General features: G+C 38.1%; 1 protein-coding gene across 6 annotated transcripts; it reads left to right on the top strand.

The window, feature by feature from the left end:
* The first annotated feature begins 2,660 nt into the window (after positions 1–2,660).
* Positions 2,661–23,557, top strand: LOC145643337 (adhesion G protein-coupled receptor E3-like). 6 transcript variants are annotated; one of them, XM_081700803.1, is made up of 19 exons: positions 2,661–2,826; positions 6,234–6,295; positions 6,593–6,643; positions 8,921–9,088; positions 9,203–9,565; positions 9,716–9,922; positions 10,280–10,353; positions 10,563–10,640; positions 11,182–11,368; positions 11,544–11,663; positions 11,875–12,053; positions 12,276–12,434; positions 15,980–16,186; positions 16,596–16,828; positions 16,977–17,043; positions 18,622–18,713; positions 21,617–21,779; positions 22,585–22,680; positions 23,013–23,557. In XM_081700803.1, exons 2-18 carry the CDS (start codon positions 6,277–6,279, stop codon positions 22,663–22,665), a joined length of 2,448 nt encoding a protein of 815 aa, XP_081556929.1. In that variant the 5' UTR covers positions 2,661–2,826; positions 6,234–6,276; the 3' UTR covers positions 22,666–22,680; positions 23,013–23,557. The 6 variants fall into 6 exon arrangements, with proteins under 6 accessions (XP_081556929.1, XP_081556928.1, XP_081556930.1 ...); XM_081700802.1 differs by having other exon boundaries at positions 6,261–6,295; positions 22,585–23,557; XM_081700804.1 differs by having other exon boundaries at positions 12,318–12,434; positions 22,585–23,557.
* Positions 23,558–23,749: the final 192 nt, after the last annotated feature.

The raw sequence follows: 23,749 nt of genomic DNA, 5'->3' as shown, positions 1-23,749 counted from the left end.
GGGTTTTGCTGGGTCAGCACATGCGAGTACTGGTGCATGAGTGAGATAACTGATCACTGTGTGGAAGGCTTAATAAAATGGTAGATGTAGTCAAATGCATAAATAGGATATGAAAATGTTATATAAAAAAACTGGTGTTATACTGTTTGGAATGCACAATGTTCAAGAAATGTCATTTCTTGTCTCATTGGGGTTAACATACACAACAGCTAGAGAACTGTGAACAGTGATTTCAAAATAATATTTACTCCATACACATCTGTGTGTTGGTGGTTTATTCATGAGTAATTACCTACATGGTACGTTTCAGTGTGTCTCTTTCTAAGGGTGCAAATAGTGAGCAGGGCCACTATTGACATGATGGCTGCAACACTCAGAAAAAGAGGAGCATACCATGAAGTATCTGTGAGCACTAAAAGAGTGAAAGACATACAAACTGTGTCCATCACTGAGTATATTCTCCCACATATGACACAAGAGGCTAATTAAAACCCACATTTCCTTCTGGCAAGGGTAAAGTGCTGATTTGTCCATCCTGATCAGGAGAAACCATTACACTCATTGTGGGAAGAGACCTGCCTGCCACTGAGATCTGAGGTTTTGTGCTGGTCCATGTCCTGGGGGTTGTAGGAGCTACATGTAGGACTGAAGCAAAACACACCTTTATATTAAATTGCATGTGAATTGCTTTTTTTTTTTTTTGCTACAGACACACCTCTCATTATGAGTCATACAGATTTTCCTTACAATCCAAAACTTGAAGGTGCACCTTTTAAAATGTGTCTTTTGTAACCGTCTCCACTCCACACCAGTAGGTCCCAGACTCTGATTTCTTCAGATTAGTGATGGTCGCAGTGAAGGTTCACTGTTTCACGTCCCTCAGACTGTACCTCCCAGAGAATGGCCTATCTGAATTGATTAATGTGTGGCCAGGTTTTGTACATGGATTCCTGCAGAAATACTTCCTCTAGTTTCTAGCCCATAAGTGACCTCTGATGTCCTAAAACTTGCTGTAGTCAAAACAAGTTCTCTCTCACACAAACACACACACACACACACACGCACACACACACACACACAATGTACAGTATATAAATACAATTCTTCTCTGACATAGCGCTCTGAGGCCTGAGGTCTGCACTTATTCATTCAAGATGCCGAATCATATATAGGAAAAGTCAACAAGATATAAAGTATGGAATTTAAGATGGATCTGATCCATAGTCCTGTCCTGAATTGTTAATTATACACCCACGAATTGTTAAGTACACATAACTGAATTGTTAGCTATGCCCTCTGGGCTTCTGTAGATCACCTGGTGCTGGTAACACTAAGGACTTGGGTTTGATTCTCTGAGCTTGGAGAGCACCGACTGTCATACTGATAAATATTGTTCTGGCTAAGAGTATCTACCAAATGCTGTAAATATATTGACTGCTTGGTTGAGTCTACCAAACATTACCACTGGCAGTCTTCATACTTTGTGGTTAAAACTCTCCTCACAGAGTTTGCCACAAATATCATGTAGGTCAAAAGCACTGAAAAGAAAATGCATAGACATAACAGTGCATTCGAAATTGAAGAAGCCTTGTAACCTAACATGATTGGTCTACATAATAGGATGTTACACAAGCTAGTGGATAGGGATTAACTAAAGTACTTTTCACTGGTGGAGAGTGACAGGTGTGATCACACATTAGAGGAGTCTACCCCTCTCTTGTCATAACACTGCCTGACTTGCTACAAATGACACCATCCATAATACAAAGTGGTCTTCATTAAAGTATTTAAGTGTATGAGGTAATGAAATAGAGTGCATCTCTATGCATATATCACCTTTTACCTTTATCAGATCAGAGTTAGCCCATCAGACCTGCGGTAGCCCCTCAGATCGGCATTAACCCATATATATATGTGTGTGTGTGTGTGTGTGTGTGTGTGTGTGTGTGTGTATGTGTGTGTTACCATTGATTTTTACATATAATCAATGGTTTGCACCTTTTAACCTTTCCAGATATCAACATTAACATATTAAATAGGACTAAAGTTTATCTGTATGATATATGTATTACAACCATGCTTTGTTGCCTAACTTGCATGTACCAGTTGCTTGTGAATGCGATGAATTAGACATGTCTGCCCCTATGTGGTAAAGGAATAAACTGCACTGTAGTGGCCAAGAAGTAAAATAAACTCCACCAATACTTGAAAACTTCCACATGCTGCACTACAGGCATTAAAGTAATGGAAACTGAAACTGAAGATGATCATGGGTGGAAGGTTATGGATCAAACTTACCCATTGAGCACTCCCTGCTGGTCTCTCAATGGTCAAGGTGCTGATGATATAATCGTGAATTAAATGTTTTTAAGCCTCTTTATTTTCTACCAAAGATATCTCCACACTGCCAAGAAGAAAGGAAAACTAACGAATACTCTTAGTAAAAGTTCAACATCTTGAGAGGAAATAGACCAAGAAAAAAAAAAAGTTGTTAAAATTACATTGAAACACACAAGAGTTCCAGAGAAAAAGGAGAGACATTTTTTAGAGAGGCATTACAGCCCTTGTGTGATTTGCATGACTTGCACTATGCAAATGTCTACATTTTAAAGTTCTTGGTATGACAATTGAGGGATGTTGCAATGAAACTGCTACTCGTAGCAGTTTATCGCCATTATTGTGACACAAGTGTGATTCTGTACTTATAAGACACACTTGTTCACATGCATGTTGTTGACTTTTGTGTCTCATGGGGTTTGAGAATATAACCAGGAGTTACAGCTGAAAATACTACAATACCAAAGACGCTTCTACGCTTGGTGAAAGGTAAGGGTGATCTGGACATTATCGCTGCACACTGGCTGCTGTAAAGACAGAGGTTTGTTGCTAGTTCTCTGACCTTCTATTATTCTGTCAATAAAAATGAGGCCAGCATTTATCCGTCTTCCTGCTGACGTGTATGAGCTTACAGTGAACCTTGTTGGGAAAAGCAGAGGTTTTTGAAGTATGTTATAGTTGTTCATGGCATGTTAAATTGGTCATTACAACCAAAGACAGTAGCATCATATCAACAGATATTCATTAAAAAATTTGTGTGTATGTGTCTGTGCTTGTGTTCATGTGCAACTAAATGATCATTATGAACACTGAACCAGAGGTGAAGTAGATCTAGGAGTTATGAACAAAAGAGTGACAGTCAAGAACTACAGTCCTTACAGAAAAATGACTTGTGTGCATAAATGTACTCAAAATGGAATCCCAAGAAGAAATGAAAACTAACAAACACTGTTAGTAAAAGTTCAACATCTTGAGAGGAAATGGCTCATTATGCTGACCTGAATTTAATGTTTTCATTTATGCTTATTTAAGGTTAAAATCTGGGGTGAATTTTATTAGGTGAATCAGATGAATTTTAACCATGGTTACAGACAGAAATATCATACATGGTTACAGGCAGTTATCCTGAACAACTGCTGGTAAGATCTCTTTCCATTCATTCATTCATTCATTCATTCATTCATTCATTCAGTAAGTCTGCAACATATTATGTTGTGTGGGTCGTACTGAATGGTGAAATCATAGGTGGCCAGTGCAGAGAGCCCTTGCACTTGTCAGTACATACATGAGAGGATTATTATCATTCCTCAATGTAAACTTTTCACCATAAAGACAGCCATGAAATTGATCCACAACAGCCCATTTCAGTGCAAAAAAACTCTAATTGGTGTATGGGATAATTCTGTCAGGATGCTCCTGACAGAGGACTGCACCTAGGCCCTTTAGGCTTGCATCCACGTGACATATATAGGGTTTTGCTGGGTCAGCACATGCGAGTACTGGTGCATGAGTGAGATAACTGATCACTGTGTGGAAGGCTTAATAAAATGGTAGATGTAGTCAAATGCATAAATAGGATATGAAAATGTTATATAAAAAAACTGGTGTTATACTGTTTGGAATGCACAATGTTCAAGAAATGTCATTTCTTGTCTCATTGGGGTTAACATACACAACAGCTAGAGAACTGTGAACAGTGATTTCAAAATAATATTTACTCCATACACATCTGTGTGTTGGTGGTTTATTCATGAGTAATTACCTACATGGTACGTTTCAGTGTGTCTCTTTCTAAGGGTGCAAATAGTGAGCAGGGCCACTATTGACATGATGGCTGCAACACTCAGAAAAAGAGGAGCATACCATGAAGTATCTGTGAGCACTAAAAGAGTGAAAGACATACAAACTGTGTCCATCACTGAGTATATTCTCCCACATATGACACAAGAGGCTAATTAAAACCCACATTTCCTTCTGGCAAGGGTAAAGTGCTGATTTGTCCATCCTGATCAGGAGAAACCATTACACTCATTGTGGGAAGAGACCTGCCTGCCACTGAGATCTGAGGTTTTGTGCTGGTCCATGTCCTGGGGGTTGTAGGAGCTACATGTAGGACTGAAGCAAAACACACCTTTATATTAAATTGCATGTGAATTGCTTTTTTTTTTTTTTGCTACAGACACACCTCTCATTATGAGTCATACAGATTTTCCTTACAATCCAAAACTTGAAGGTGCACCTTTTAAAATGTGTCTTTTGTAACCGTCTCCACTCCACACCAGTAGGTCCCAGACTCTGATTTCTTCAGATTAGTGATGGTCGCAGTGAAGGTTCACTGTTTCACGTCCCTCAGACTGTACCTCCCAGAGAATGGCCTATCTGAATTGATTAATGTGTGGCCAGGTTTTGTACATGGATTCCTGCAGAAATACTTCCTCTAGTTTCTAGCCCATAAGTGACCTCTGATGTCCTAAAACTTGCTGTAGTCAAAACAAGTTCTCTCTCACACAAACACACACACACACACACACGCACACACACACACACACAATGTACAGTATATAAATACAATTCTTCTCTGACATAGCGCTCTGAGGCCTGAGGTCTGCACTTATTCATTCAAGATGCCGAATCATATATAGGAAAAGTCAACAAGATATAAAGTATGGAATTTAAGATGGATCTGATCCATAGTCCTGTCCTGAATTGTTAATTATACACCCATGAATTGTTAAGTACACATAAATGAATTGTTAGCTATGCCCTCTGGGCTTCTGTAGATCACCTGGTGCTGGTAACACTAAGGACTTGGGTTTGATTCTCTGAGCTTGGAGAGCACCGACTGTCATACTGATAAATATTGTTCTGGCTAAGAGTATCTACCAAATGCTGTAAATATATTGACTGCTTGGTTGAGTCTACCAAACATTACCACTGGCAGTCTTCATACTTTGTGGTTAAAACTCTCCTCACAGAGTTTGCCCCAAATATCATGTAGGTCAAAAGCACTGAAAAGAAAATGCATAGACATAACAGTGCATTCGAAATTGAAGAAGCCTTGTAACCTAACATGATTGGTCTACATAATAGGATGTTACACAAGATAGTGGATAGGGATTAACTAAAGTACTTTTCACTGGTGGAGAGTGACAGGTGTGATCACACATTAGAGGAGTCTACCCCTCTCTTGTCATAACACTGCCTGACTTGCTACAAATGACACCATCCATAATACAAAGTGGTCTTCATTAAAGTATTTAAGTGTATGAGGTAATGAAATAGAGTGCATCTCTATGCATATATCACCTTTTACCTTTATCAGATCAGAGTTAGCCCATCAGACCTGCGGTAGCCCCTCAGATCGGCATTAACCCATATATATATGTGTGTGTGTGTGTGTGTGTGTGTGTGTGTGTGTGTGTGTGTGTGTGTGTGTGTGTGTGTGTGTGTGTGTATGTGTGTGTGTTACCATTGATTTTTACATATAATCAATGGTTTGCACCTTTTAACCTTTCCAGATATCAACATTAACATATTAAATAGGACTAAAGTTTATCTGTATGATATATGTATCACAACCATGCTTTGTTGCCTAACTTGCATGTACCAGTTGCTTGTGAATGCGATGAATTAGACATGTCTGCCCCTATGTGGTAAAGGAATAAACTGCACTGTAGTGGCCAAGAAGTAAAATAAACTCCACCAATACTTGAAAACGTCCACATGCTGCACTACAGGCATTAAAGTAATGGAAACTGAAACTGAAGATGATCATGGGTGGAAGGTTATGGATCAAACTTACCCATTGAGCACTCCCTGCTGGTCTCTCAATGGTCAAGGTGCTGATGATATAATCGTAGGTGTCCTACTGCACTAAGCTCTGTGCTTCTCCACAGTCACTGTCTTCTGTTATTGCTACTCAGACCACAGTGGAGAGAGATGACCTGCTTTCTGACATGTGAGTCCTCTGTGTTGACTATTTTTGGTGGTGGAATAAATGTTTTAAGTCCATAAGAACTTTTCTTAGGAACATATTTAGGTTTATGCTGTTCTGAAGGACACAGGAGGCACAACTAGATGTGTTTTAGGATTAAACCTGTGCTTGATTCTACTTGTCTGTTCTAATTGTTTGTTACTGTAGTTTTATTTTCATGAATATGAGCATCCTGAAATACTAGATGAATTCAGCCAAATGATGATATTTGGATTGTGATGTTTGGATGTATACTCAGTAAACTCTGTCTCTATCCACCAGGGATCACTGCTACTGCAGTATTGTCTACACTTGGCGTAACTGAGATGTACTGTGAGTAAAGCCTAAATCCATACATATACTGGGCAATGAATATGTCAGTGCTATAAATAAATAAATAACTTTTTTCAGTATTTTTTTTTCACAGCATGACCCCCTCCTTCTAGACTCCTCCCCATGTCAGTGTGATATCTTGCTTCTGTTTGTCTACATGGCCACACCCCTTCTTTTTTATTCGATTAGGTGTTACACCTGCTGTGTTTTTAGCTACCACTTTGTGCGCTAGACTGTTTGTTGCATTATGTATGCTGTCAATTATTGTTCTTTGTGTTTGGTTTTGTTTCTGTTTTGTGCACAATAAATGTCTGTGTCTGTGGAAACGTCTCTCGCCTCTGCATTTTGCCTTGCTTCATCTTCATCTCAGATACACAGAACACTGAAGGAAGGCGTAAGCCAAGAAGGGAAGGAAGTGACGTAGCTGCCCCAACCTAGTTTGCATGGAGGAACCCTGGTGGGTATGCTCCCCACCGGCCTGGAAGAGAAGAGTTCCCCTGGCCATTTTGGGGGGGTCTGGCGGTCCAGGGTCCAACTCGGCAGGGTCCTACCTGCTCCCACGGACTACTGGGATGATTACAAGGACTAAGGCAAGTAAGAGAGCTATGAAGACCTTGATAGCCTCAGGATGGAAGCGGAGTCCCACCACTCTGAGGACCTTCCATGTAGGTCAAAGAGGCCTTCCATGAGGATTCTAGTTCCATATCAGATATGGGGTCAGGGACCAACAGCAAGTTCCCAGCATCCAAGGCTCCACCCAGAACATGTTGCTCTAGAGCCTGTGAGCTTCCTCATGTTCCCACAAAAAGGGCTTGGGACACTCCCTCACCTAGTGCATACAGTCCCAGGGCCTGTGTGCCTGTTCGTCAGTCTGGACTGGTGAGATGGAAGCATCGTCAGCCCCTGAACTCAAGGCAGGTACCTCATCAGATATGCTGCCCAGATTATCTGCCAGAAAGACAAAGACGCCGTCACCACCCAAACTGGCGGTGAGCGCCTCCATCTGGATGTGCCAGACCTTGCCTCAACCAGCAACAGGAAGACTTTTGTGTCTGTTCCCCTTCCTGTCAGTGTGCCTGTCTCTGTGCCTGTCCCTGTCCCTGTCATAGTCTTGGTTCCTGCTGTCCTCCCCTCTGTCCTGTCCACGCTAGCCTGTGTCAGTTTGCTCAATCCTCTGACCTCATTTGGCCATTTGGTGTTGGTTTCGGGGCCATGGCCCAATAGGCTGGTGTGCCGGGAGTCGCTCCATCAGGGTTTTAATTAGGATTCAGTGTTTGTCTATTAGGAATGTGCAGGTAAAATGCTGTATAATGTACATTTATATAAATGTTTATATTACCCTATACTTCCTTTAATGCAATTCCTTTGATTGTTTTCTTAATGCAAGTAGATGCATTAAGATGCAATGTAACAATCAGATTGAGGTAGCAAGATAAGGAACTAAATGCTGTAAGCTTATTTTTCTGTAACATAACGCAATGTTTATACAGTTCAGGCAGTGAACGGAAGTGTTGGCCATTTAGTGAGAAAAAGCAACAGACACATTGCAATCACCAAAAGTACTGACATGGCGGTGATCATTAGCTATCCAGTTTTTTATTATAGATGGTAGGAACATTCTTAGCTACTTGATCAATTTCCACAGGTGTGAAATTTAATCAACCATAAACAATCATTTCTAACAAGGACATAGTTATCCAAAGTAGAAATGATCCAAAATTAGAGTGTCAGTGAAGAGCCGGAAGATCAGATTAAAGCTGAACATTCAGAGAGAAGATACATTCAAACCAATGCAGCAAGTTAAGAAATATAATAACATAACATTTGAGGTAGATTTTAAGATATACAAGCATTTTGTTCTTTGTCTCACTATAAGATAGAATTAATAGTCAAATGTTACATTGCAACATTAGCAAGGTATTAGAATTTCTAAAGGATTTTGTGACCTTGAAATATCCTGTGGAAATCTGAGACACATTTTTTTTTTTTAGCTCATCTATAACTTTAAAACTCATTTAAAACTCAAACACCATAAAATATTGTTACATGAAAAATGAGAGAAATATGTTTTTTGAGCACACAGTGGTTTTACAAATCCAGCATTAAACTGATTTACCCCCATTTAACCTTTTTTAAAAATGGTCTTGAAATCTTTGCTTCATAATTAGTTTTGGATATCAGAGTATTAAAAGTTGGGAATTTAGGTAGACTACAGATTGTTTGTTTGTTATAAACATGCTAAAATGTAATCTGATTTTTTTTTCTATTCACTGTTAGATAATTTCACCATAAATGGTAATGCTAAAGGATCTGCGTGTACACTGCCTTTTATTTACAAAGGAAATACTTACAACACATGTGTGGAATTCAACCACAGCACCTCATGGTGCAGCACGACTAGTGACTATGACAAAGATGAGCAATGGGGAGAATGTGTTTATGAAGGTAATATCTGCCCAGTTTTTGTGAGGATAAATTTAATATTTTATTAGTAGTATTTATAGGGAGGTGCATGTAAATGTTTGTAATCTGACTTCTCTCTAATCTTCTGCTTCTCAGATCCTTGTATCTTTCATAAGCTTCTATCTGACCCTTGGCGCAATATTGGCTTTAACTCTACCTCTTTTGCTGAGTGGCCAATGAATGATCTTAAACTGCAGGAAGGATGGTACCAGGTCTTTGGTATTGGTGGAGACGTTTTAGATGGCACTTGCTCAGCCAATCGTAGTGGTACCAATATGTCCTATTCAATCACATCATGCAAACCATCTCAGAGCTCAAATCAGAACCTATATAACTGCATGTTACTTTGTAGTACTAGTTCTGCATGCTCTCTTACTAGACAAATTGTAAACCGTGCATCCTGTCATGGAGGATTCTTTATCTATTATCTCTTCCCAACTACTGGAATTTTTTCTACAAGTAAGAAGTGGTTTGCAAATACACATTTCAGTTCTGTGGCATATCAAAAATAAGTCACATCTAAACTATTTAAAGTTTAAAATTAAAGCAGGTATGAAGTAGATTGTTTTTTTTTTCTTCTTGTTTTCAACATTTTCCATTCACTTGCAGGTCATTCATTCTGCAGTGCATCTTCCTGTGGTGAGCATGCGCAGTGTAATCATGATGGCAGCTGTGTGTGTGACTCTGGACTGTTAATACCTGATGGATTCCTGCCCAAAGGAGACTCTTATGGCTGTACAGGTGCCCCTCCATCTGTTACAACTGATACAACCTCTGCCATCTTGATGACCACAGCCATCAATTATACTATTTCAGGTTAACACATACTTCTTAATAGTAGGTTCACTGCAGTGGCATTAATATCGGCATGGAAAGGGATACCACATTATTTTCACCTTTGCCTCATTACTGGTTTTGAAATCTGAATATTCTTGAAAAAAAAACTAGCCACTTTATGATGGACATACAAACAACTTACAGGTGTTTCATTTTACAAGTTAAAATGAGTTAAAGTTCTTCCTTCAGAACCATATCTTGCAAAACACACTCTGTATCACTTTAAAATGTTAATGCTAAAAGTATTATAATGACTTATTGAAGTAGATAATGGAATTCAGGGTTATATCGGTACCTTTTGCAATCCTTTTTTCATGATGAACTGTCTTTTCTCAGTTCCAGATATCACAGTGTCTGAGGATTGCCAGTACTGGACTAACACTAAGAACCTCTCTCACCGACAAACACGGGTAATGATCAGAGATTCAGAGAGTAATTAACAGTCTTTGTTAATTAGCAAGCCAGTAAACTGAACCTGGGGATATAATTTGTGGCAAGATTCATACTTCTTCAAATTACCTTTTTACACCTCAGACTTCAATGTACTTTTAACATCGTTAATAATTCTGTGCAAAAATCCAAGTCCTAAGATATTTGTAGAACTTGCTTTTTGTTTTAGGATAATATCATAGCAGAGTGTTATAAGAATCTGTCAAGCCAGATTGATGACTTCAGTACTAAAGAGTTAACAAGGAATGTGAGTATAAAAGCTGAACCTAAAAAATATCTCACCAATAAACTGATAATCACCCACTTCTCCCCATTTTGTTGTGAATCTGAGGCTTCTTGGCATTCTCAATTAAAGTAACTCATCAATAAACTGTTACTCACACACTTCTCACTGTTGTAAGTTAAAGTAGGATCATCAATAATCTCTTATTTAGATGTTTCTCACTGTTATTATTATTATTATTATTATTATTATTGTTGTTAATATTATTATTATTATTATTATTATTATTATTATTATTAGTAGTAGTAGTAGTAGAAGTAGTAGTAGTAGCATTTATATAACGCCTTTCTCAAACTTAAGGTTATTTTTTAAAAATATTGGTTTTTTATTATTTTTAAAATTTATTTATTTATTTATTTACACAGACACACTCACACACACCTGATGAATGTTGTGAATTAAGGTTGTAACACAGCTGTAAATGATTATCTGAATAGACAGTTCAGTAGCAGGAAAGTGGACAATTTCTTTACATATGTGTAATTTTAGTCTGGTTACTGAGCAGGTCGTGGAGAAAGTTTTGGAAAGGTTCATTCCTACTGCTCATCAACAACTTAGCATTGGAAGCAGTAATCAGGATGAACTAGTCTCCTCTCTGAACACCATGCTGAATACCACAGAGAAACTGGTGTCTGCACTGGTGAAGATCACAGAGACCAGCTATGCTATCAACATCTCCCTCCCAGATATAGGTAACCACACAGATTTATGTGAACTACAAGGGGAGTGGGTGTGGAAGGAAACATAAAGGCATGCGTTGTATTGCTCAGGGTGCAGCATAAAAAACTTTCCATACTGTTTTCACCAGAACTCTGTGCTACTCTGTTTGATGTTAGCTAATGTACCCAACATATGTTTTTCTATCAGAGATACACGTACTTGCAGTTGGACCAAATAGTTTCTTGGGAAAAACATCTGTGATCAACACAGCAGATGCTCAAATGGAAATTGATCTCATTGGGATATCTAAAAGTGAAATGAATAAAGGTACAAGGTCTTTAAATATTTAAAACAAATTGACTTTGATACTAACTACCTAACATATGTATATACCTGTCATATAATTTGGGTACATAATACATAGCTATACTTTAAAACAACAACAACAACAACAACAACAACAACAACAACAACAACAACAATAATAATAATAATTTAGAGGCAACCCTTTTTACTTTGCTGTTTTTATGTGTTTCAGGACATGCTGCTGTGTCCTTTGTGAGCTACACAAACATACCCAGTATGCTGAACAGAAGCTTCAACAGTGAAACCAACATGGAACAAACGTTAATGTCCACTTTGGTGTCAGCCACACTGCCCAAAACCACTAACAAAACACTCAACAAACCAGTGAACTTCACCCTGAAACACACTCCGGTGAGTTATTCTTTTCAAACTGAATTCTTTGATAATAATGAATAACTGATCTGAATAAATACTTGAAATTTGAGGTGCTGATTTTTGTTTAGAAAGTTACAAAAGAAGAATAAATAGGGTAATTGACTCTTGTAGACGTAAAGCAAAATTTGAGTTGCTGGTTAACAAACTATTTGATATTAATGTATTCTAAGACGTTTTTCTACCTTGTTTCTTGCCTAGATATTAAACCCTGATCATATTCCTTCCTGTGTTTACTGGAAGGAAACTGAATGGGTTGTAGATGGCTGTACACTTATCAAGACCAACAGCAGTCACAGTGTTTGCTCCTGTGATCACCTCTCAACCTTCGCCCTCATCATGCAGATCAACCCAACTCAGGTAAAGGAATGACGGATCACACTTCACAAAAGTGAAATCATTTCAATCATTTCTTAAAGAGCCAAGAGGACAGGAATGGCTGATTGCCCATGCTTTCTTCCATGCTACTCTGTACCTTTCTCTGGTGGTTGAAAGTGGCCTACTCAAGGGTTGTTGAAATTCACAATGCTCGTTGGGACATTACATTTTTGATTTTGGCTGTATACTTAAGATGATAGAAAGATATTTTGGTGATTAATTAATTGTGGCTTGTAAAAGGGAGATCTACACTTATAATACCTGCTAGATTTATGACTAGGTGTTTTTAGTTTTAGTTTAGTTTTTAGATCCCTAAAAAGATGTGGACTAAATTTAGGGTGTAATCAGCCAATGAGAAAGCCAAGTATATCTGTGAAATATTTGTGAAATTATGTGTGTGTGTGTGTGTGTGTGTGTGTGTGTGTGTGAGTGTGTGTGTTGTAGAATTTGATGGGAGCATATATAGATTGAATAAAATGGGGCCCAGAATTAATCCCTGAGGATTCCAGGTTACAGCTCTCCTGTCAGATTCATAACTCCCAATCCTGACAAAATAATAAATAAATACTTACTAAATAATACTTTCTAAATAAATCCCAAATAATTGGAGGACAGTTCCTGATAGCCTTATTCAGTTTTCCTGCCAAAAGTACTTTTTGCTCTACAGTGTCAAATGTAGCACCAAGATCTAGTAATACTTACGAGCCAGTATAGGGGCTTTTATAATTTAGTACCTTAATTAGGGCAGTCTCTTTGCTATGGTGTGGGCAGAAACCTGATTGGAAATTGTGAAGATGACAAATTACATTTAAAAATTTGTTTAGTTGATTATACACTACTTTCTCTATTATGTCACTTATAAAAGAAAGATCTGAGACAGTGCTATAGTTGTTAAGTAATGAAACATCAAGAGTTTTCATTTTCAACAGTAGCCTAATTGCATCGGTTTTCAGTCATTTATGGAATATGGCTGAATAGGCATAATACATTAACTTGTTGAAGCAGATCAGCAGTTACAGATTTAAATTTGTTTTTGATAAAGTCATTTATTAGTATCAAGACAATATGCAGATGGTTTAAGATGGTTTAAGTATTTTAAGGTCATTTATATTAATAACTGGTTTGTTCTGGGGTGGCATTGCATTGTCTCATTATTTGACGGTGAGGTATTGATCGTATAATCACAGTATAATCACAAATTCATTACTGGAGAGGAGATATGTGATTATCTGCTTTAGGGCATTGTTAGCTTTTCTTCCATGACAAACAGAATGTGGGTATTTTTCATGTTTCCATCAACTTAGAGAGAAGAAACTGTCTAGCTCCACCTAACACAAGATTAAAGTAGAAAGGTTTTGTTTATAGGTGTTGTAGTTGATTAAAGTAGAAAGGCTTTGTATATAGGTGTTGTAATTGATTGTTTGTTGTTTCTCCACTTATACCCAGCTGTTCTGTACTCTCTTTATCATGACGTTTCTCCTTGGAGCTTTCTGTTTAACCTTAGTCATTGTAGGTTTTAACAGGGCAAAAGCATCCATGACAATTAAAATGTTCAAGTTGAAGTGATCTAGGAGACATCAGTGGAGTCTGATCTTGTGGATGGTGACACAGCTGTAGTCTTTATGAATTTATCACATGTACTCTCATTTATGTACATTTTTTGAAACAAAGCATAGCTGGACTAAGGCTCTAGAAAGATCAGTATGTCAAAGAAAACACAAAAAATTCCAAATCCTTAACAATAATGTAAGAAATGTTGATAAACTTAGAAATGAGTAAATCTAGAATCTGGTTCTGCAGGTCACCAATATGCAATATGAACATTTCAAATAAAATAGAAAGTTCTTTGGTGTTATGTGGACTTTAAAATCATCACTTATGATAAAACTTGTCAGTCACAGGAAATGTTACAGTATTTCAAAAAAGTCATCGATGAACTTTGCACAATATTTTGAAGATCTGCAAATTATTAAAAGAAGGATTCTATAAGCATGTTTTCAACATAAAATGCAAGTATTGAAAAGACCCTGACCCTGTTCATCCCCAAGACATAATACCCTAACCCTGAGCCTGTTCATCACCAAGACATAATACCCTAACCCTGAGCCTGTTCATCACCAAGACATAATACCCTAACCCTGAGCCTGTTCATCACCAAGACATAATACCCTAACCCTGACCCTGTTCATCTCTAATACATAATACCCTAACCCTGACCCTGTTCATCACCAAGACATAATACCCTAACCCTGACCCTGTTCATCACCAAGACATAATACCCTAATCCTGACCCTGTTCATCACCAAGACATAATACCCTAATCCTGACCCTGTTCATCACCAAGACATAATACCCTAACCCTGACCCTGTTCATCTCTAATACATAATACCCTAACCCTGACCCTGTTCATCACCAAGACATAATACTCTAATCCTGACCCTGTTCATCACCAAGACATAATACCCTAATCCTGACCCTGTTGATCACCAAGACATAATACTCTAATCCTGACCCTGTTCATCACCAAGACATAATACCCTAACCCTGACCCTGTTCATCCCCAAGACATAATACCCTAACCCTGAGCCTGTTCATCACCAAGACATAATACCCTAACCCTGACCCTGTTCATCTCTAATACATAATACCCTAACCCTGACCCTGTTCATCACCAAGACATAATACTCTAATCCTGACCCTGTTCATCACCAAGACATAATACCCTAATCCTGACCCTGTTCATCACCAAGACATTATACCCTAACCCTGACCCTGTTCATCACCAAGACATAATACCCTAACCCTGACCCTGTTCATCACAAAGATGTAATACCCTAACCCTGACCCTGTTCATCACCAAGACATAACACCCTAACCCTGACCCTGTTCATCACCAAGACATAATACCCTAACCCTGACCCTGTTCATCACCAAGACATAATACCCTAATCCTGACCCTGTTCATCACCAAGACATAATACCCTAATCCTGACCCTGTTCATCACCAAGACATAATACCCTAACCCTGAGCCTGTTCTTCACCAAGACATAATGCCCTAACCCTGACCCTGTTCATTGAGAGCAGATACAGTACTGCCTTCTGCTAACCTCTTTTCAGAAAGGCACATTAAAATTATTTTATATGAGTTTATACGGTCCTTTACTAGAAACGATTTGCTAGCCAAAGACCTGGTTGTCTCTGGTTGGAAGTGACATATTTATACTGTTAATGAATGTCATGAACGTCATGCCACAGATATCAGACTAGCAGAATGTCAGGCCGTAGTCTGCACCCTTACACTAGTATTTGATGATTGTCATTGTTCAGACACATATCATGGACACAATGTATATCAAGTTATGAAACTCCTAGCATTTCTACCTAGGTCCCCTATTCCTCTATAATGAGCAAGAAGTGCCATGTTGATTGCAGTGTCAACATTTTAAAACAGACAATATTTAAGAAATTTGATGGATTGCTGTTTTTCTGTTGTTGTTGTTGTTGTTTTGTTTCATTTCTTTTTAGAGTGATCAACTCATAGTGCTGCTAAATACGACATTTGTAGCAGTAGGGCTGGTGTTCCTGAGCTTGGCTCTGTTGACCTTTGCCATTTTCCGTGGGAACCCGAGAGTGACAAACCCTGCTCTGATCAACCTGTGTATAAGCCTACTGCTGGCTCACCTCCTCTTCCTGCTCACACAACACTTCCTGCAGTACATACAACCCAAACAGGTGAGCACAATTATCCACATAGACTGTAAAATATTATTTATGTTTCAGATTTTAAAAAACAAGTAACCCAGCAACCTTACAGTTTTTGAGTAATTGTACCTCAAAAAGTTAACAGACCAATAATTTAGATATAAATTATGTTCACTTTCTACTTTAAGTTTACTTAATTTTTGGTAGCCTGATTACTTTCTTTTTTGAGTTTAGAGTTTCATAATGTGATTTCAACAGTTTACATAACAATGTGATATATATATATATATATATATATATATATATATATATATATATATATATATATATATATATATATATATATATAGATAAACTGGAAACACAAATTATAATAGCATTGTTTTGTAATTATTTCTCTCTCTCTCTCTCTCTCTCTCTCTCTCTCTCTCTCTCTCAGCTGGTGTGTGCACTGTTGGCAGGTGTTCTGCACTTCCTCTTTCTCTCTGCGTTTGTGTGGATGTTCATTGAGGCTGTGCTTCTCTTTATCACTGTAAAGAGCCTATCAAAGATCAGATCAAAGCAGAAGGAGGCACTTATAATGAGGTGTTTGATTGTGATTGGATATGGGAGTTCTTTGATTGTGGTGGGCATGTCTGCAGCACTGGGGCCTAATGGATATGGAAGTGACAAGTGAGTGTGGAGAGCATTTGGAGGAAGTTTAATCAGGTTGAGGAGGAGAGAGTTAAATATGGTACCTTTATCTAGTCAGGTCTACTGATGTGTTTTCATAGTAAGAACATCAGACAGCTGTTTCTGTTGTCTGTTCTTTCCTCTGTAGATGCTGGCTTAAGGAGGACAGGGGTTTCATCTGGAGTTTCCTGGGTCCAGTTTATTTCATTCTTGCAGTAAGTGCTGATGAACTGATTCCACAATGGCCTTTAAATGATGGAGCATTTATTATGCTTTCTGAAGCCTCTCCCCCTCCCTGATAACCTTATTATTCACAGTCCCTCAAGATCTAAGTATTAACTAGATTAGGGTTTGGTACATGTGCCAAAGTAGTGGTTAATTATTTAGTTTGATAAAATGATAGCAAGTACTACATCTAAATGTATTTCATGGACATGCTTTGCAGCTTTAAGCTTTTAACCCCACACAGTCCAGGGGACATTGCAGACGATCAAGATGCTCATTCCACCTGAAAACAAAAACGAGTAATCTGTCTGCCTTAAGATTTTGAAATGCAATTCGAACTTTAATTATAAAACAGAATATAAAACATATCATTTTGTTAACCTAGTATTGAAGGCACAGTTAACTCCAAAATACAAGGCAACCAGGTACCTACTTTTTCAAGCTAAAACCAATCTTTTGGTTTACAATCAGGAACCTTTTCAGGTCAACATTCCCTGAATATGTATCACATGTTTCTAATTTTCACCTCACCCTTAAATACTGTTTACTTCCTGTAATGAGTCCCATAGGAACAGGCGAGAGGTACAGGGGTGCGGTTTATTAAATGAGGAAAAACACAATCACTGAGGGCAAAATGAACAGGGGCAAGGGGAACACGTAGAGGTAGAACAACACATGAACCAGACAAATGGAAAAGCAAGAGTGACGACAATGTAGCGAGTGGAATTTAAACACCACAGAACAAAGCAGACTTCCCAACATAACCAACCACCTGGGAGCCAAAAATACAGGGCTTCAATAATCAGGACCACTAGGCACTAAACAGACTCAGGTGAACGTGAGAACTGGGAGAACCAAAACAAGGACTGGAATCAAGGAACAGATGAGAGGCGGAGAAAGTGAAACTAAGGAGCGGAACGAGGGAGTACAGGAAAAGAGACGACAGGGAAACCCTGACAACAGGGACACCAGGAGGGTGGCCATTCGTGACACTTCCATTCCTTCATAGTGCGGTATTGCCACTGAGCATACTGGGTGGTTTGTCCCAGTTTGCCCTTTTGACTTTTTCAATGTCTTTTTTGCTCAATGGCTTTTCAACTATTTTTTTTTCTCTCTGGATGTCCCCTTGGTTTGTGATTTATCTTGTGCCAGTCCTGACTTCCCATTGGGCTTTGACTATGTGTTTGATTTGACCAATTATCAGTAAAGTTCTACTGACTGATCTTAGCCACAAGCAACTGGCTACTTCTACCATTTTACACAAATTTGAATTGAATCTATTTTGCATTTTCTGTACAATAAAACTATTGAAAATATTTATTTTATTGTAATATTTATTTTAAATAAATCTAAATTCAAAGCTAGCATTGTTCTAAAATTTTGTGATCATCAACTAAACTAGGGATGAACAGTTTTAACCAATACTTTGTACTTACTTTCGCTTTGCCTGAATTAAATAGTCAGTAGCTACTCTTGAATACTGGAGAAAATAATCCTTTTGGTTTGATTAGTGTGATTTGGTTACACTTCTGTAGTATTAACTCAGTAATGTTTCATTGCAATTACAGTGCAACACGATCCTGTTCAGCTTAATCATCTTCAGTATCATGGTCGCTCTGACACGCCTGAACAGTGACGTTTCCCAGATTAAACAGATGAGGTAACAAACCACACATTATTTTGAAGCACATTATATTGTGTATCAAAAATGCATAATTTTATGAATTATTGGAAGGGGGCACTGCCCTATACACATAGGGAAAAACTAATCTAACTAATATCTAATAACTAATACCTGTGAAAAACCGAAGATTTATTAACATCAGTCTCATTTCTCAATTAGTTCATATTTTGTGCAGTGACCAAATACCACTGATTCAAATATACTTGCCAAGTATATTTGATGAAAAAATGTGAAGTTTATTGATTAATGAATAAACAAATTATTGATGTTGTGAGACAGGTGTTATAGGCTACTATAGCAGACTCGGGTGTACAGAATCTCTAATGAATGACAGCTGTGGGATAAATGAAAGGGGAATGAAGAGATAAAGGAAATAAATCAAATACTACTACTAATAATAATAATAAAGAAAACAATAAAAGGAAAGAACACAAATCATAGAGGTAGAACTTTAGTGTAAGCCAGAGAACTGATTAGCTATGGTGCTAACTAAGATAAGACTATCCTACCCAAAGAGCAAACAAATCTAACTACTGGAAGGTTGCCTGAAAGGGAGGATGTCACGCACTGCTCCTTCCCCATAATACAGGTTGTCACGTGGCACGGTCCGCCGCGTGCGGGGAATCCACAGGTGTATTGTTTATCTGTTTAGTAACCGCACCCCCCTGAAATTGCACACATGTGCACAGGCTTTGTCAAGCGTTGCTGGGTCTATTTAAACCCATGTCCACATGAACTTTGTTTGTTGGTCATTGTCGCTACGTAAGTCGTTTAACGTCAACATCCGTCATTGTAACTATTTGCGATAGCCGTAACGTCTGTGTTTGTGTGATCACCTTTGTTAGTGTGTACTTTGCTAAATGTAAAACCGTGTAATCATGTTCACTGTCAATTTTTGTAAGTGGCTGTCGTGTAGTGTGTGTTTCATGTTAATAAATGTCCCACATGATCGAGGAGGTCTGTGCGTCCTGCCCCGCGCACTGCGGCACTCGGGCCAGCAGCGTTACAGAGGAGATTCCTGTTATTATATGGACTAATGAGGGGAGGAAATATTAACCTGGACAGAAATATCGCAGGGTAGTGCAACGTGCTAAACACCTTGAGATAGCATATTAATGGAAAATACAGATATAAGAGCACAGAAGAGAAAGATAGAGAAAGATAGAAAGCATGATTATTACAAACATATTGTACTGTCCTAGTATAATTCATTTAAACAAGCTTCCTATGTCTATTATACTTGAGATGTGGAAGTAATCACTAAGTAACACACGTATAAAGGGTAGTATGCAAACAATAGAATTAAAGGGTTTAGGAATGGATATAATAATTTCATGAAGTTAGCAAATTTAGTGAGAGCGGGTTTCATAACAGTTCGGCGATGATAGCTAGTTCGATCTCACTCAGAATTGAGGTTGTACTGAGAATGTTATGTATATCACAATGCATTGTTGGCCATACATGGTTAATAAGTCCAGATGGGGCAGTCTGTTATAGTCACTGAGAGGCACTATGGATCCATTGTCTTTACAGTCAGTATCAACTATAAAATCTTGTTGTACTCATGGAAATTCAATGACGTTATTATCCATTTATAAATCTGGTCTCGTTGCCATGCTTGCGAGAAAAACTTTCGTATGGGAAAGGTCAAATTCCAAATTCCAATTTTCCTGATCTATGCATTCTGGATTGTGAAGAAATCCTTAAATTCCCAGCAGAGTATTTATGTTCTATCAGTGCCTCAGCCCAGATCTTGGGTCATTAAGTTTTGGGCCACGTGTCCATGCAGAGTAATAAACATTCCTTACAAAGTCGCTTTGAAGACCTGACAAGGCAGTGGAGTGCCCTTTTTAGTAGAGCCAAAAGAGTTCTGGTCAGAGTGGGTTGTGCCAGGGTTGAAAGTCCGGTCAGGCAGTAAAGCAGGGACTAGCATTCCAAAGCATCTTGACCTTCTGTGAGGGGTGTTGGGGTTACCTTAGGTTTAACTGCAGGAGCAAGAGCTGCAGCTCCTACTACATCTCCCCCACTCAGTATGATGGTCAAGACCAAGAAGGCTGCAGGTAGAGGAAGACAGCACATTATATTGTAACATTTGGATATCATATAGTTCATATTTAGAATAAAACAATCAGTAACATTTGACATAGTCACTGTTACAATTACAGTGTAACAATACCATTAATTACAGTATGGCATATTGAGTAGCAATAGTGTAACAATCCCAGCACGTACAGAGATGGAGTTGCTTTTTGTCAGCTGATTGCAGCTTTATTAGAGAAAAAGTGAATTGCACAGACATAATTTAAAGTGAAAGCCAGGGATAAAATCCAGAAATCAGTCAATGAAACAAACAAAACAGATGGAGAACAGGCAAAGAGAGCAATCCAAAAACTGGCAGAGATCCAACAAACCAGAGAAACAAACACTATGACAAATGGCTCCGCGATGTAACATGAGTAAACGAGACTGCACAAAGACAAAATGACCACATGAGGGTTATATACAGAGAGTAACTAGGACAAACAAGACACATGTAATAAAAATAATGTGGAGATACTAACCGGGGGTGGAACCCACAGAAACCAAAACAAGGAAGCACAAGGAAACAAAACCAATAACTAAACAGAGGAGGGAGGGGCGAATGTGACAAATAGTTTGATATTCTGTATATACTCTGTGCTTACGCTGTGCAGACTGATACTTGTTTTCATTATGTATCAGGGGTCTTTTTATACATTTTACTATGTTAATGACACTATAATTAATAGTTAATAGTTTAGTTACTCTGTAGTAGAGGATATTTTAGTAATGGATAAAATTATAAGCTAATAATTGCTCTCTCTCTCTCTCTTTCTTTCTCTATGTCTCTCTGTCTTTAGGACCATTGCATTTAAAACCATAGCCCAGTGTATCATCCTGGGATGTCCCTGGATCCTGGGGCCATTCACAAGCAGCAGTAAGGTGGTGGAGATCCTCTTCCTGGTCCTCAACTCCCAGCAGGGCACCTTCATCTTCCTGGTCCACTGTGTCCTCAACCAAGAGGTCAGTCATCACCTGCTGTGTTTAAGAGACTTGGCTGTCTCACTTACAAATCTGTCACGTGTCACTACAATGCAGCATCCATTTCTTACTTACTCAGAGCTGATTTGATGTCTAGCAGTGGGGAAACCATACACAACTGAATATTCCAGAGAACTGTTCACTTTTTAACGGAGCAAGGAAAAAGACCACAGGAGTTTGTGAGGGGATAGTATTTATTTTTGCCCAGATTATCCTAGTTACAGCTCTGCACCGAATGGAAACATTACTTATCAAATTTGTAGCATCTTTTTAATTCACATCAAGTTCAGTTTATTTAAACTTTATGTTAAGCCAAAGAGTTGCATTCTACTAGATTTATTACCATTTTTCTGGACATGCCACCTAAAATTCCAGGACATTGTAGCCTGCACTCTTTTTTTGTCATTTTCATCCCTCTTTCCTATGAAAATTAAATGTATTACCTCTCATATTTTCTCACAAAAATATGTGTTGACTTCCTCAGTCCATGCCATTCAATCTGTGCTGGTATCCTCCTCTTTTCATGCTGTTGACATACCTTTTCACCAAATTACTTAGACTTATAACACTGTGAAGCAAAAACCTGTCTCTTATATGCTAAATTAGTTTGTCTTAATATTTTGCTTACTTGTAAATCAGTCCAGTGAATACAGAGGGAGGGCTAAAATTTCATCTGATTTCAGATTATGAGTGGCATATATTTGTCAGTCTACTGATAAAACCAGTCTAGTGATGCAACGTAACATGTTGAATGATGTTGCCTGCTCCCTGTCTCATCTATTTCCAGGTCAGACAACAGTACAAGAAGTTGATTGGTGTTTTGTTTATCCCCAGTGAAAGCACCATAACAGAAGTCCAGATGACATGATTACATAATTTGTCTGTGGGTCTTACAAATTCTGTCAGCATTTTATTACATTTTATTATGTGACTGAGAACAAATTCTCATTTAGTCTCCATACACTCAAATTCTCATTTACTCTCCATACAATCAAGCTGTTACATGAAGCATTGAACAGGGAACCTGTGAAACAATATACAGCTTTTGGACATTTTCAAATATTGAAAATAAAATGTTTCACATTAGAAGCAAAAAGTTAAATAATAGTTTAAATAACCTAGATGCTTTTACCCAGAGGACCAATGTAATGTGATTCCCCACTCTGCTATAGGTCTAATATTTCTAAAGTCTGCAATGTTCTCTTATTCTTATAGAAACTTCTTCCACTAGTGTGTCGAGGTGATGGGATTAGTGCAGCACTCTCTTCTCTGTCTTATCCCAAAAGGTCTATTAGCAGTGTACAGCAGGAAGCTAGCAGAATCCTCTCACACTCCCACCAGGATGAGAGTGATCGCAATCTTTTTTTTTAAGTGTGTGTGAAAAGTAATTTTATTGTCTTTGTACAAAATATACATGGTCCCTCCCTGGTATTGTGGTGGATCTGGATATTTTACAGTTTTGATAGTATACAATAGATTATGTGAATAAAGTAAAGCTATACAAGCACATATGTAATTGACACACAACTAAGGTAAGGAGGTATCATCTGTGCATCAGTAAAGCTTCAAAAAGAGTTTTGTAAAGATTTTACAGTGATCATGATCTTCAAAATCTGTTTGCTATCTTTTGTTTAATTGTCTTCATGATCTTGTATGTATATACAAAATATATAATGAGCACTTTCTAGCAAACTTGCCTCTTGCTCCCTCTGTGCTGCCAGCGTCACACTTTACTTAAAGTAGTGAAATAAAATGTATTAATGCTCTTGTTGTTGTTCTTCTTGCTGTTGTATTTCCATATATCATAAATCCATTATGCACCAAAATCTAAAAGATTATATTGTCTATGCATCAGTGCATTGAAAGTAGCTGCCCTCACGCAAGTAATTCAAACCATTCAGCTTCAAATCACTATGTTGACTTTGACACTGAATGTAAAGAAACTTGTGTAA

The sequence above is a fragment of the Electrophorus electricus genome, chromosome 18 (genome assembly GCF_041902795.1).
Source record: "Electrophorus electricus isolate QZ-2024a chromosome 18, ASM4190279v1, whole genome shotgun sequence".
Lineage (NCBI taxonomy): Eukaryota > Metazoa > Chordata > Actinopteri > Gymnotiformes > Gymnotidae > Electrophorus > Electrophorus electricus.
This window is presented reverse-complemented; position numbering and strand designations above follow the sequence as displayed.